This window comes from Triturus cristatus, chromosome 4_1, assembly GCF_964204655.1.
Source record: "Triturus cristatus chromosome 4_1, aTriCri1.1, whole genome shotgun sequence".
Classification (NCBI taxonomy): Eukaryota; Metazoa; Chordata; class Amphibia; order Caudata; family Salamandridae; genus Triturus; species Triturus cristatus.
This window is the reverse complement of record NC_140585.1, coordinates 1,127,987,290-1,128,003,721: the sequence shown is the minus strand read 5'-3', so window position 1 is coordinate 1,128,003,721 and position 16,432 is coordinate 1,127,987,290. Positions and strand designations below refer to the sequence as shown.

The 16,432-nt window shown below is 48.8% G+C and overlaps 1 protein-coding gene across 3 annotated transcripts in view; it reads right to left on the bottom strand.

Moving 5' to 3' along the window:
• Positions 1 to 16,432, bottom strand: part of PTPRZ1 (protein tyrosine phosphatase receptor type Z1) — a 550,052-nt gene that overhangs the window by 146,722 nt on the left and 386,898 nt on the right. For all 3 annotated transcript variants that reach the window (XM_085654180.1, XM_085654181.1, XM_085654182.1), the window contains one exon: positions 15,213 to 15,357. In XM_085654180.1, coding sequence (XP_085510306.1) covers positions 15,213 to 15,357 — 145 coding nt within the window. The remainder of the gene's footprint in view (positions 1 to 15,212; positions 15,358 to 16,432) is intronic.

The window sequence follows — 16,432 nt, the reverse complement described above, 5'->3', positions numbered from 1 at the left end:
AACATAGAGACCGATAGAGACCTGTTTCGAGGCCCCCTTTGAAAAACTGCCGGTGCTCATCACCGGTGAGACTCGGCCCACTTAAGTAAGCCCTGCTGGTACCCGTGATGTGCTCGGAAGCCCACGGTTGCCGCTAGTTAAGGCAGCGTGCCACTGCCACATACCAAGGCTGTGTATTCTTCAACTCCCTTTTTAAATCTCTCCCAGATTCATCCTTTCTACCTTTATTCCGTGTTTTCTTTCTTTCTCTTCCTCTGTCTTTAATCTGTGTGTTTTACCCTCTCTTGCTCTTAACAAATGCCTCAAAATGAAAAATAACCGCAGGTCCCCAAAAATGATCGCCATTGCCCCCCAACGGCAACCACCAGCTCAAATTAGGCACTGATTATGGGGCCACTGCACTTATTTTTTTTCGCACACAGCGCAACGACTTACACTCGGGTGTTATTTTTCTAAAGTGCGTCATTCAGGGCAGGTATGTGCAGCAAACGGTTTACATTCTCGAGAGTCACTCCATCCCACCTACGAGTCCGTATCTTTATTCTCCTCTGTGGCAGAAGGAGAGATTCGGAGTTTCAAAGGCGGAACGGCTGTAAAAAGAGAGGTTGGAAACCATCCGCGTACTAGTGATAACGAGACATTCTTTTAATTAGGGGTCTAACGCTGCCATCTGGTGGCCAGCTGCGTGACTTTCGGGATTGAATTTAATTAATACACCGCAGTTGAGAGAAGAGACTCTGTTTAAGGGTATTAAGAAATGGCGCTCATTCGGGAACTGACTTGCCTCCGTTAGGAAGAGCCATAACCAGTGCTTAATTTGTAAACAAATAAGTGCCAGGGCTCTGGTCATGAGGCCACTGCAGCTTGCATTACAAATTCCCCTGCCATGCTGCTAGAGACAGCAACTGCACAACTACTAACCCTCACTCCTATCAGTGTGACAATTCAGACTATCCAGGCCCCTAAAGCTAGAGAGATGGCTTGGGCAGCAGGTGATACTCTTTTTTAAAGTGTAGTAAACTAATAATTGACTGTTGTTGTGGTCATCTCTAAATTAGCTAGACAGCCACTTGTGGCAGACTATCACAAGCGCAGACTGTCGAAGCGCCAGTGTTGACAGGGCTGAAGACAAACGTTAAAGACAAGTCATGGCTCTGCATGAACACGCCGAAGACAAGTCATGGCTCTGCATGAACACGCCGAAGACAAGTCATGGCTCTGCATGAACACGCCGAAGACAAGTCATGGCTCTGCATGAACACGGTGAAGACAAGTCATGGCTGTGCATGAACATGCTGAAGACAAGTCTTGGCTCTGCATGAACACGCTGAAGACAAGTCATGGCTCTGCATGAACACGGTGAAGACAAGTCATGGCTCTGCATGAACACGCTGAAGACAAGTCAAGGCTCTGCATGAACACGCTGAAGACAAACGTTGAAGACAAGTCATGGCTCTGCATGAACACACTGAAGACAAGTCATGGCTCTGCATGAACACGCCGAAGACAAATCATAGCTCTGCATGAACACGCTGAAGACAAGTCAAGGCTCTGCATGAACACGCTGAAGACAAACGTTGAAGACAAGTCATGGCTCTGCATGAACACACTGAAGACAAGTCATGGCTCTGCATGAACACGCCAAAGACAAGTCATGGCTCTGCATGAACACGGTGAAGACAAGTCATGGCTCTGAATGAACACGTTGAAGACAAGTCATGGCTCTGCATGAACACGCTGAAGACAAGTCATGGCTCTGCATGAACACGCTGAAGACAAGTCATGGCTCTGCATGAACACGCTGAAGACAAGTCATGGCTCTGCATGAACACGCCGAAGACAAGTCATGGCTCTGCATGAACACGGTGAAGACAAGTCATGGCTGTGCATGAACATGCTGAAGACAAGTCTTGGCTCTGCATGAACACGCTGAAGACAAGTCATGGCTCTGCATGAACACGGTGAAGACAAGTCATGGCTCTGCATGAACACGCTGAAGACAAGTCAAGGCTCTGCATGAACACGCTGAAGACAAACATTGAAGACAAGTCACGGCTCTGCATGAACACACTGAAGACAAGGCATGGCTCTGCATGAACACGCCGAAGACAAGTCATGGCTCTGCATGAACACGCTGAAGACAAGTCAAGGCTCTGCATGAACACGCTGAAGACAAACGTTGAAGACAAGTCATGGCTCTGCATGAACACACTGAAGACAAGTCATGGCTCTGCATGAACACGCCAAAGACAAGTCATGACTCTGCATGAACACGGTGAAGACAAGTCATGGCTCTGAATGAACACGTTGAAGACAAGTCATGGCTCTGCATGAACACGCTGAAGACAAGTCATGGCTCTGCATGAACACGCTGAAGACAAGTCATGGCTCTGCATGAACACGCTGAAGACAAGTCATGGCTCTGCATGAACACGCTGAAGACAAGTCATGGCTCTGCATGAACACGCTGAAGACAAGTCATGGCTCTGCATGAACACGCCGAAGCCAAGTCATGGCTCTGCATGAACACGCCGAAGCCAAGTCATGGCTCTGCATGAACACGCCGAAGACAAGTCATGGCTCTGCATGAACACGCCGAAGACAAGTCATGGCTCTGCATGAACACGCCGAAGACAAGTCATGGCTCTGCATGAACACGGCGAAGCCAAGTCATGGCTCTGCATGAACACGCCGAAGCCAAGTCATGGCTCTGCATGAACACGCCGAAGACAAGTCATGTCTCTGCATGAACACGCCGAAGACAAGTCATGTCTCTGCATGAACACGCTGAAGACAAGTCATGGCTCTGCATGAACACGCTGATGACAAGTCATGGCTCTGCATGAATACGCTGAAGACAAGTTATGGCTCTGCATGAACACGCTGAAGACAAACGTTGAAGACAAGTCATGGGTCTGCATGAACACGCCAAAGACAAGTCATGGCTCTGCATGAACACGCCGAAGATAAAGTCATGGCTCTGCATGAACACGCCGATGAGAAGTCATGGCTCTGCATGAACACGCTGAAGACAAGTCATTGCTCTGCATGAACACGCTGAAGACAAGTCATGGCTCTGCATGAACACGCTGAAGACAAGTCATGGCTCTGCATGAACAAGCTGAAGACAAGTCATTGCTCAGCATGAACATGCTAAAGACAAGTTATGGCTCTGCATGAACACACTGAAGACAAATTCTGTCTTTGAATGAAGCAGCTGAAGGCAGGCCATGTCTCAGGGGCATGGAGAACATAATGGGTGGTCATGTCTCCTGGCATGAAGCAGCTGAAGGCAGATCATGTCTCTGCATGAACACGCTGAAGACAAGTCATGGCTCTGCATGAACATGCTGAAGACAAGTTATGTCTTTGAATGAAGCAGCAAGAGGCAGGCCATGTCTCAGGGGCATGGAGAACATAATGGGAGGCCATGTCTCTGTGCATGAACCAGCTGAAGACAAGGCATGGCTCTGCATGAACCTGCTAAAGGCAGGACATATTTTGAACCAGCTGAAAGCAAGTCATGGCTCTGCATGAACCTGCTGAAGGCAGGATATGTCTGCATGAATCAGCTGAAGGCAAGTCATGTCTCTGCATGAACCAGCGGAGAACAAGTCATGTCTCTGCATGAACCAGCTTAAGGCAGGTCATGTCTCTGTGCATGAACCAGCTGAAAGCAAGTCTCAGCTCTGCATGAACCAGCTGAAGGCAGGACATATTTGCACGAACCAGCTGAAGGCAAGTTATGTCTCCTTGAAGGCAGGTCATGGTTCCGAGCATGGATCCATTGGTGTAACACAGGCCCCTGCAGCCCCTGCGGGGGGCCCAAGCTCCAGGGGGCCTCCTCAGATCAATGCTCTTGCTGGAGAGCTCCTGATTGAGTCCGGAGGAGGCCCCTCCCCTTACCTTGCAGGGGGGCCCCCTCAAGTTTCGTTACACCACTCAGCTAAAGGCAGGCCATGTCTCTGGGCATGAACCTGCTGAAGGCAAGTCATGGCTCTGTATGAAACTGCTGAAGGCAAGTCATGTCTCTGTGTTGCGACCTCCGTTGCACTACAATGTGCCTTGCTAGCTACTGGTTGACAGTGTGCTACTTAACCCCTTCGCCGCGGGGGTAATTCCCCCGCTGCGCAGGGGGTGGCGGTGGCAGCGTAGGCGCTGTGCTCGTGACAAGCCCAGCTCGTCATGAGGCACAGTGGAACTGTCCTCATGACGAGCTGGGCTCGTTACGACTCCGCCCACTGATTGATTCTCCCGCACAGGTGGGGAATCAATTGCGCATGGGAGTGCCGCGACAGTTATTACGAGCCCAGCTCGTCATGAGCACAGCTCCACTGTGCCTCATGATGAGCTGGGCTCGTCATAAGCATGGAAGCAGTTAAGGGATCTTGCTAACTCTGCTGATTATTGATGACCAGTGTGGAACATCTCCTTCTCTACTTCATTCCTCTTCATAAATGCTCCACTTTGCAGGCTTGATGAAACCAGAGCCGGTGAAGAGAATTTTGCCCCCTATGTAAACTGGTATTTTGCTGCCTCAACCCTCACTCATCTCTGCTAGGACAGAATCACATGCTCCGTTTTGGGTGATATGGGGCCCCTCCTGGTGGCTGCCTCATCTTACTTTGCTTCTGTACCTGCCCTGAAGGAAACTCTATATTTTGTCCCCGAAAAATGCGACGAGTCCAAAATTGAGAGTAAACAAAATAGCGATGAACGTGCCAATCTGTGTGTTCCATCCTTCGCACCGACACCTTAAATGATTTGAAATACAAGTACAAGTAGGAAGTACCATTAGAAATGATATTTTTAACAAGCAGTATGAAGCTGAAACATCTGTAAAATTGGAAGTAAATTATTTAGTAGGTATGACAAGATTTCACCAAGATACCATCTGCTCAGTAGAGGAGGTGACCGCTCTCCTAACGAAGCGCTAAGTGTTGATAACTGCATTTCCTGCTAATTATCACTCAATTAAATGCAAAAAGTAACACAGATTTTACGCTCCCAGATGTAGGTCCCATCATTCACCAGCCTGGAGGAGTATTTCATTTGCACGTCTCATCCACCACGTCTGTCAAACGAAAGCCCTGAACAGGTAAGTCACAACACAGGTGCAGCTGGCAGCGAGCAGGAGGCTCCAGGGCCTCGCGCTCTCTGCACGCTCCGGCGCTGCGCGCTCTGCACTGAAGAAGAGGGGAGGTGAGGTCGTAACATTGTCAGTCTGAGCTTGCACCAGTATAGCCTGGATGAACGCTTGAATGTAGAACAGTACAACTCCTGCCATGAGGTTGTGTTCATTTCTGTCTAATTAAAAAGCACATGTACACAGCTGCCAAGGGCGTGCTAAGAACACAGACTCTAACTAAATCATTTTGCTCAATGCTGCCCTTGAAAGAAAGAAAGCCAGTTTGACATGCCAAATGTGCATTTCTTCGCAGGAGGAAAAGAAGAAGTGAAAATGTGGCACTTGTGTGTTTTTTATTAGAATATAATGCCTTTCTCAACATCACAAAATTAGATGATGGACGGAGTGTTGAAACTTTTCAAACACTCACCCCAGTCACAGATTTGGGTTTAATCCATCATTATTTTGCTCGCCACGCCACCACAGTTTGGACCCAGCCATATGCAAATCAGCCTTGATCCTGCTCCCCATGGGAACAGTCCAGCCTGAACTGCCAAGCCAGGTCCTCCCTAGACTGGAAACAAGCATCCTGGAACCGGTTTCGGGGTATCACCCCTTATCAACAAGGCTAGCTTGAATCCAGTTGCGCAGCGAGCAAGGGACCCACATCTGGGCATATCCTTAGCCACCTAGGGCGCACATAGCACCATTACAAAATAAACTGATTGACCTAGTGTTGAAACTTTTCAAACACTCACCCACAGTCACAGATTTTGGTTTAATCCATTGTCATTTTGCTCGCTATGTTACCCCAGTTTGGACCTAGCCATATGCAAATCAGTGGCTAAGGGTATGCCCAGAAATGGGTCCCTTGCCTGCTGCACCACTGGATTGAAGCTAGCCTGGCTGATGAGGGGTGATACAGCGAAACTGGTTGCAGGATCCTTGTTTCCAGTCCAGGGAGGACCTGGCCTGGCAGTTCAGGCTGGACTGTTCCCATGAGGAGCAGGGTCAAGACTGATTTGCATATGGTTAGGGACAAACTGGGGTGGGGTGGCGTGGCAAGCAAAATAACAATGGATTAAACCCAGATCTGTGACTGGGGTAAGTGTTTGAAAAGTTTCAACACTCTGTCCATCATTTTATTTTGTGATATTGCTATGAGCGCCCTCAGTGACTAAGGGTGTGTCCTTACGTGGGTCCTTTGATCGCTACGCCACTGGATTTAAGCTATACTGGCTGATGAGGGGTGATACCCCGAAACCGGTCCCAGGATACCTGTTTTCGGTCCAGGGAGGACGTGCCCTGGCAGTTCGGGGTGGACTGTTCCAAAGAGGAGCAGGGTCAAGACTGATTTGCATATAGCTGGGTCCAAACTGGGGTGATGTGGCGAGCAAAATAACAATGGATTAAACCCAGATCTGTGACTGGGGGTGAGTGTTTGAAAATTATCAACAATTTGTCCATCATTTTATTTTGTGATGTTGTCACACTGCCTTTCTACCAGAGTCAGCAGCTGAGGCGAAAGGCAGGTCAGGTCACGGAGCATAATTGAAGCAGCTCTTTATAGCAACGAAAACTGAACATTGCTTTTCTCTCTTCTGATATATTTTTTAGCTTACAATGACAGGCAGAGGGAAAATGTTTATTTTTTACACTCATTAGATAGTTTTGAGAAAAACTAGAATCTTTCTGCATGTTTCTATAAATTTCGAGCTACTGCAGCTTTTATTTTTTTTAAACTGACTTGGATTGAATTGTTTTTAATATTTGCAAGAAATATCTAACACATTTTTGATGCGTTTAATTTTGCACTGGAGGTTTTATTTTTATTCTTCATGTTTGCAAACATGCTTGCTCTTTCATATGAAGAGCTACACATCAAGGTTGTAAGTGGTTTGTGAGAAAGGTGGTTGCATGGCCATGTATTTATTATATGGGTTAAACTGTCCCCTGGCGTACATAAAAAGAATATTGCAAGTCACCACAGAGTTCCATAACCTTATAAATGAAGTCAGCCTCGTGCTCCAACTCTGTCTGACTTCAAAGACTGGCTCCTACCCATAATGTTATGAAACTCCTCTATGACTTTCAATATACTTCTAATGTACAGCAGGGGGTACTTTATCCCATATGTAAAAGTTAGCACCTTGCATCAGCGCAAGTCTGATAATTAGTTGTTGAGGAAATATTTTTGACACAATTTTATGGGAAATGTTGGTTTCTATCACAAAGGGATGAACGGATTTCCAAACATATGTCAGCCTAGTTGACAGCAATTCAGATTTTAGCAGCCCTTTGTAGAGCCAGCCCCCTTTCCTTGACATTCTCTGCCATCTCCACACTGTGTGACTCTCACCCAGGTGTGTTATCACCTCATCTACTCACTCATTCTCAAACTCTGCCCAACTCTCTCTGAGTCACAGTGTGTGACTCTCACCCGGAGTGTCATCACCCCTCTCCCTGTTCTCAAACTCTGCCCATTTCTGCCTGGTGCGACTCTCACCACGGTGTTCCATCATCTCACCTAAGCATTCTCTTCCGGCCTTCGTCTGACTCCACAGTCTTCACAGCACGTGACTCGACTCTCACCTCTGTGATGAATAATCTGGTCTCCACTTCTGCCCTTCTGTCGGAATCTGTGGTGTGCAGCCTTCTCCCATGGGTGCAATAAATCCTATTCCCTATATTCTCAAACTCTGCTGGACTCCACAGTGCCTGCCCACCCCCCTTCATATGGAATCACCCCGTCTTCTCATTCTCCTCCTCTACTCTTCTCTGTCTGACTCCAAAGTATTTGACACTCACCTCTCTGTGTGATCAACCAGTTCAAGCTTGCCTGTCTCTGCCTCTCTCTGCAGTATTCAACTTCCATTCCTTTGTGCAATAACACCAATTGCCCCTACTTCCTAGTTCTATGGGACTCTGCATGGATGACTCCCACCCTTGTGTGTGATCACCCACCACTCTATTGGTGGCCATAGCATTAAGAGCAGAAATGTTGTGCAAAAGAACATTAGAGGTATACAGCATGATCAGAAAACACAGGGCATGGGTAACATAGACCAAAAGTAGGTCATTTGGACAGTTTGGTACATTTCTATTACTAATGAGAAACACATGTATGCATTTAGATATTTGTCCAACAGGAGTTGACTCGTCAGGGTTATTTTAAAAACCTAGGAAAGAGGAGGTTGCACAAGTAGCTCGTCAAAGTGGTTTCCAGGGGAAGGGTCCACTTACTTAGACCTTAATCTGGTTGCTGCAAAGGGCTGTTTGGCTAAGACCAAACGATGCTGATTGGCAGATTGTAGGTTGAATATGCTCAAAACAGAGGGTTAGAAAAGATGATAGGATGTTAGAGGATTTGCCATTAACTGCTTTATATTCTAGATTAAGTAAAAGGAAAGGCCTGTTCTTGGCAGGGAGCCAACTATCTTGTTGGAGGCAGGACGAGGCAAGACTGGGCCTAGGGAGAATGGATAGTGTTTTAGAGGCAAAGTTTGAGATTTTGTCCATAGGGAAGGTAGAATGTTGACAAGGCCCACGCGGATGCACTTAGGTGTGCAGATGTGATGACTGTCTGACTCCTATCACTGTGTGCAATAAGCCACATGCTCCATTATCTTACCCTGCCTGACTCTACAGTGACCAACTCAAACCCGTGTTTGGGATCACTTCGCATTCATCTTCCTGTCTGCCTCTGCTTACTCAAGAATATACTTCTACACTCCTTTGTGTTTGATCACCCCATTTATACATTCTGTTCATTTACCTGCCTCTGCCTGACTTTACCAAACTCAACTCTCACCCATGTGTGCGTTCGCTACCCATGCTCCATCTCTGTCTGACTTCAAAGCCTGGCTCCTACCCTTGTGTGCAGTCAGCACCCATTGTCCATCTCTGCCTAAGTTCAGATCCTGACTCCCACCCCATGTGTGGTCTCTACACCATTCTCCGACTCTGCCTCACTTAAGAGCCTCATTCACACCCCTGTGTGTGACACCCCCCCATTCCCCACCTCTGCCTAACTCCACAGTGCAAAGCTCCCACCCCTGTACACAATCACCACCTCTCCCCATTCTCCAACCCGTCCGACTCCATGGCAATGGCTTCCTTTGTTGAGTGTCTTCACTGAAGTCTGTGCTTGCCTACCTCAGGGTGATGGGCACACCCAACTATTTCCAGAGGGTTTCGCTAAATGGCCTCCTGCATACATGCAATGTCACACGGTAGCACGTGCATTAGACCCATATAAGGGGCAGTCCTTCCTCACTGCTGCCTAAAGTCATGCACTCTGTGCTGAAGAGAGCTCAATGGAGCACCCGGGTGCACTCTGCACACTCTGAGGGTGACTGTCTATGTCCAGAATGTTAATTTCAAATATAATCTTGGCCACATATTTACATGAGTGGGGGGCAGTGTTTTCATAATGTGTTCCTTCCAAGTCAGAGAAGCAGTGGTGAAGAGTAAGTGTTCCTTGCCTGCCAGCTGGCATGCTTCTCCTGGACCCCTTTAGTTACGTGCTCAGTGAAGCTCATATGAAATTTAGTTATACATTTTAAAATGAGTCTTTACGTAGGAAGCGCTTCCATGGCAGTGACATAGCTAGGGTGTCAAGGGTCCCAATGAAATTTAAAAAAAAGGGGAACTTACCCCCTCAGTTGAATGTTAAAGGCAGCGATAGTTTGAGTGCAGCAGGTTCATTGGAACTATAGACCCGGTATCACTGCACCTGCTCCACTAATGATAGCGATGCCCGTGGTCCATGCGTAGATCACCTTAGGATGTGCCTGACTCTCATACCACAGGCCACTGTTGAACCACAAATATCTAGCAGTCCATGCAGGTAAGCTCAGTGGGGCCGGGTGGAGGGGGATTTCGACGGACGATGATTAGGGAAAATTAATCGTTTATTAAATTTTCCCTCGTCAACGTCTGTAGAAATTCCCCCTCACCAGCCCCACCGCCCCGCCACTCTTACCTGCACGAGCCGCGGGTGATATGTAGTGAAAACTCTGCCTGAGCCATTCACAGTTTTATCAGCTGCACACACAGTTAGGCAATACCATTCTTGCTTAGCCTCACACAGGACCATCTGTCTGCAGAGAAGAATTATTGCTGGACCAATTATTTCTTTAAAACTGAGCTCATACAGGGGCATCTGTTGGTTGAACGACTCAAACAGGTCATAGATCCTGCAGAACTGAGCTGAGCAGGATCATAATTAGATCTTTGCTCACACGTGACCATCTGTAAAACTGAGTTCACACAAGACCATCAGTCTACAGAACTAAGATCCCATAGGGTCATCTGTCTAGATTTGAGCTCATACAGGACCATTTGAATGTAGAACTGAGTACACACATGGCTATCTATCGACAGAATTGACCTTTCAGAAGCCTATCTCTCTCTGTGTAGAATTGGGCCAAATTTTCTGCATAATTGAGCTCTCGCTCAAGTGCATCTGTCTGTAGAACCGATATACAGAGGACATTCTGAAGAACTGAACCCAATTGAACATATATCTATAAAACTGAGTTCACATAGTTCTATCTACCTATAGAATGGAGGTCACAGAGGTCATGTGTCAGTAGAACTGAGTTAATGCTGGGTCGTTTAGCTGTACCAGCGAGTCTTTTCACAGGACCAATTGACTGTAGAATTGGGAGACAGAGGTGTAGCTGGAGAACCAAACTCACGCTGCCATATATTTATAGATCTGAGGTCACATGGGACCATCTATCTATTCAACTGAGCTCGCTCAGGATCATTGTCTGTAGAACACTGAGTTATCTATCTATAGTTTGAACCCCACACCAAGCTATCTGTCTACAGAAATGGATTAAAACTGGGCTATTTTTCTGTAAAGCTGAGCTCATGCAGGGCCATATTTTGGTAGAACTGACCCCACACAGGGCAAACACCCTGCAGAACTGAACAGAATGAATGCCATACAGGACCACCTGTAGACCTTCGCTCGCACAGGACCATCTGGGAGCTTACATCACACGGGTCCATCAGTCTGTAGAACTAAGCTCACACAGGATCATCTCTCTGTACAATTGAGCTCATACAGGACAATTTGTCTGTAGAAGTAAATTCACACAGGGTGGCTGTCTATCCACAGCATGGACCTCAGACAGGCCTATGTCTCTCCGTAGAACTGAGTTAATACTGGGTCATTTATCTGTAGAAATGTGCTCATGACAGGACAAATTGCCTGTAGAACTGATATGCAGAGGGTGATCTGTAAGACAGAGCTGACATGACAATATTTCCATAGATTCAAGGCGGTCACACGGGATCCTTTGTCTGTAGAACTGAACTCAAGCAGGGCCATCTAATTGTGGAATTAGGCTTAAACAGGAACACCCATGAGCTGAACTGACAAACACAAGACCAACTACATGCACGACTGAGTTCTCACAGCGCCATCTATTTGAAGACCTGGGCTCACTCTGGAACATCAGTCTGTATAAGTGAGATCACACAGGACCAGCCCTCTGTAGAAGCAAACTCGTGCATAGCCATGAATTGTAGAATTGAACTCACACACCAACATCAATCTGTAGAACTGAGCAAAAAAAAATACAACAACCAGAAACTGAGCATATTTGGAGGTGTGTGAGCTGAGACTGAACTCACACACCCCATCTGTATGTAGAACTGAGCTCACACAGGACCAGCTGTAGAACTGAGTTCACGCAGGACATCTATATGCAAAGCCTAGCTCACATCAGACCATCCATCTGTAGAACTGAGTTCACACAGAACTAATTGTTAAAGGCACTATACCCAGCGACAGCAGTGGTTGTTTGCTGAAGTGCCTCCTAAAAGCACCGTTCGCGCAGCTGACGTGTGCAGCGGGCGCCCCGAAGGCACGCCTAAGGCAAGCCCGTCAGCGCCCATCCACGCCTGGACCGCGTCCGGTGCCAGAACCCCTGGCCCCCGCGAATGCCACGGCGCCCGTCTCCACTACGACACCAGCACCCTCAAAGCACTCAACACCAGACGAGCACGCACCTGCTACCTGGTCGCCCCGAAGCCCACCCAAGGGCCCTTCTCCTGTCGGAACTGCAGCTTCACCAGCATCCAGCCCAACAACCCATCGACCAGGAAAGAACCCAACCACCTCAGCTGCATCTGTCTCAACCCCCGCTCTGCCCGCAAACACGCCGTTGAACTCTGGGACCTACTCAACTTAACCTCTCCAGACGTCACCTTCCTGACAGAGACCTGGATGAACCCCTCCTCAGCACCAGACATCGCCATAGCCATCCCGGACGGCTACAAGATCACCCGCAGGGATCCACACCAACGGAATAGGAGGAGGAATCGCCATCGTTCACAGGAACACTCTCAGAGTCTCGACCAACACCGACGACATCCTCAGCACCGCCGAACACCTGCACTTCCAGATCCACACCGACGCCAAAACCACCCTCAGAAGAACCCTCGTCTACAGACCTCCGGACCCCGACCACAGTTCAGCGACTCCATCACCGACTGCGTCAGCACTCTTGCCCTCGCCTCCATGGACTACATCCTCCTCGGGGACCTGAACTTCCACCTCGAGAACAACAACGACACCAACTCCACCACCCTCATCGACAACCTCGCCAACCTCGGACTCAGACAACTCATCACAACACCCACCCACTCCGCCGGCCACACGCTTGACCCCATCTTCTCCGCAAGCACCCACGTCACCTTGGCCCACACAACCGAACTCCACTGGACCGACCATCGCTGTATCTACTTCACCTTCCGGAAACCCACCACGCACCACCGCAAACAGATGCCTCGCCGCTGTTGGAGCAAAGTCACCGAAGACCAGCTAACCACCACCCTCGCCCAGAGCCCACCTGCTGACCCCACCGACCCCATCACCGCCGCACGCAACCTCAGACAGTGGATCGACGACTGCGCCAACACCCTCACCCCGCTCAAGAAACCCTTCAAAAGCAACACCAGCAAGAAAGCCAGCTGGTTCACTGAAGAGCTCCAGGCCTCCAAGCAAACCTGCTGAAAGCTAGAGAAGATCTGGCTCCGTGAACGAACCCCGGACAGCTACGCAGCCCACAAGAACGCCACCCGCAGACACCATCACCTCATCAGATCCGCTAAAATGGCCTCCTTCAAAGATCGCCTAGACAACAACGCACACAACAGCAAAGAGCTCTTCAACATCGTGAAGGAACTCTCCAACCCCAGCTCCAACACCAACGACATCCCACCTTCACAAGACCTGTGCGACTCGCTTGCCACCTTCTTCCATCGCAAGATCGCAGACATCCACGACAGCTTCAACGCTGCATCAGCCCGACTACCACGGAGACACCCGCCCCCACGACCACCACCCGCACCAACCGCCTGCTCTCCTGGACCAACATCAACGACGACGACACCATCAAGATCATGAACACCATCCACTCCAGATCTCCGTCCGACCCCTGGCAACACCACATCTTCGACAAAGCCAGCACCGCCATCGCACCCCATCTCCGGAAAGCCATCAACATCTCCTTCAAGACAGCAACCTTCCCGGAGAGCTGGAAGCACGCCGAGATCAACGCCTTACTCAAGAAACCCAAGGCGGACCCCAAGGACCTCAAGAACTTCTGGCCCATCTCGCTGCTCCCGTTCCCGGCGAAGGTCATAAAGAAGACCGTCAACAAACAACTGACCCGCTACCTCGAGGAGAACAACATACTGGACCCATCCCAGTCCGGGTTCCGCAGCAACCACAGCACCGAAACTGCCCTCATCGCTGCCACCGATGACATCAGAACCCTGCTAGACAACGGAGAAACCACGGCCCTCATCCTCCTGGACCTGTCAGCCGCCTTCGACACAGTCTGCCACCGCACACTACAAACGATGCCGGGATCCAAGAAAAGGCCCTGGACTGGACCACCTCCTTCCTCTCCGGTAGAACACAGAGCGTCCGCCTCTCCCCCTTCCGCTCCGAAGCCACCGAGATCATCTGCGGCGTACCCCAGGGCTCTTCCCTAAGCCCAACGCTGTTCAACATCTACATGGCACCATTCGCCCACGTCGCCCGACTACACAACCTCAACATCATCTCCTACACTGATGACACCAAACTGATCCTCTCCCTTACCAAGGACCCCCACACCGCCAAAACCAACCCCCATGAAGGAATGAAGGCCATTGCCGAATGGATGAGGAACAGCCAACTGAAGCTGAACTCGGACAAGACGGAGGTCCTCATCCTCGGACCCACCCCTTCGGCCTGGGATGACTCCTGGTGGCCGACCGCACTGAGAACAGTTCCAACACCCACAACTACGCACACAACCTTGGGATCATCCTCGACTCCACCCTCTCAATGACTAAGCAGGTCAATGCCGCCTCTTCCTCCTGCTTCAACACCCTCCGCATGCTCCATAAGATCTACAAGTGGATCCCCACTGAAACTAGAAGAACGGTCACCCAGGCCCTCGTCAGCAGCAGGTTGGACTACGGAAACGCACTCTACTCAGGAGCCTCGGCAAAACTCCTGAAAAGGCTTCAACGCATCCAGAACGCCTCTGCACGCCTGATCCTCGACATCCCTTGCCGCAGCCACATCACACCCCACCTGAGAGACCTGCACTGGCTCCCCGTCAGCAAGAGGATAACCTTCAAGCTCCTCACCCACGCACACATGGCACTCCACAACACCAGACCAGCGTACCTCAACGGACGACTCAGCTTCTACACCCCCACCCGCCAGCTATGCTCCGCTGACCTCACCCTCGCCACAGTCCCCCGCATCCGAAGAGCAACCTCCAGCAGCAGATCTTTCTCCCACCTCGCTGCAAACACCTGGAACACCCTCCCCATCCACCTACGGCAGACCCAAGACCTGCTGACTTTCAGAAGACTCCCCAAGACCTGGCTTTTCGAGCAGTAGCAGCATTCCCCTCCCCCCAGCACTTTGAGACCCTCATGGGTAAGTAGTGCGCTTTACAAATGCAATGATTGATTGATTGATTGAGCCCCTTTGTTTACTTATAAGGCAACACCCAGTATGCATTCATATTAACATATGAGTCTGTACATAGCTCAAACTTACCTCCAGTAGATGAGAATACCCACGAGAGCCAAAAGACAGAGAAACGTCAGGGCCGACACGACCACAAGAGGTATCACGGTCTTCTTCTCTGGGTCCAAACCTTCAGCTAGACCAACACGCGACTCATGGCTACTATTGCTTGCCTCTGTGGTCAGAGAAAATGAAAACCGCCACATTTAAAGTTTGATCAGGTGCATTACACAGTGAAACATACTACGATGATCTACAGTAACATCACTTACCTCGCGAAAGTTCACCAGCCACAGAAGAAAATTTAAATATTTATTTGCAAACCAGTTTCAAGAAGTCAGGCAGACAGAAGATAAAGCCAACATTGAAGTCCACATCCAATCCCAGAAGTTAAAGCGAAGATAGACATGTGTGGCTTATTGTGGGGTATTCATTTCTATCCTGCAGACTCTCAACTCCTCCTTCAGCATCTGCTCTGCCACCTGCACCATAGGCGTTCTTACCGTACATCACAGACAGTTGTGATTCAAAATGGCTGTCATTGATCTAGGAGATGCTGTGGTAAACCTCTTAATATTCTAACAACAAAGCTGCCAAAACCTGCCAGGTGGCCCTCATACACCTGCCAGCTGATGACAACTTGAATCACCAAAACATGCAAACTCGAGCTGTGCAGTTCAATATCATTAGCTCACATGCCTTTATCAATTGTGTGAACAAGAAAAAGCTAAGTGGATTTAAAAAATCAAATGTACTGCTTACCAACACACATATAACAGGGGACATGCACATTGTATCACTAACCTAAATGGTTAGAAACTGTAAATCTGTATCACAAAAAAAAAGAGCCCACAGAAGTTCTTGATCTCATCCCTAACAATGGATTAAATAATCATTAATGTCAAAACAGAGCTTTATGGCCAAATCTCTAAATCCTTCAACCTACCGTACTTCTACTTATTCCAGCAGAGGTCCTGAATGAGTAGGCATAATTTGTTACTAGCAATTGAGCCACAATGTTTTCTAAGTTTATAATTCACCGTCCAATCATACATGGTTTTATGTGCAAAGGGAAAAATTAAAAAGTGATGGAAGGAATGCTTGAATTAATCTCCATCACTGGGAATTACTCACTGGGGTTTTTCTCACTGCGTAGCAAGAAAAAGTGATCGTCTGTAAGCAAATCAGCCTAGGCCCTGCTGCAAGAGGTAGAGCCCAGCCCAAACAGCTAAGCTACATAAGAGTCGTAA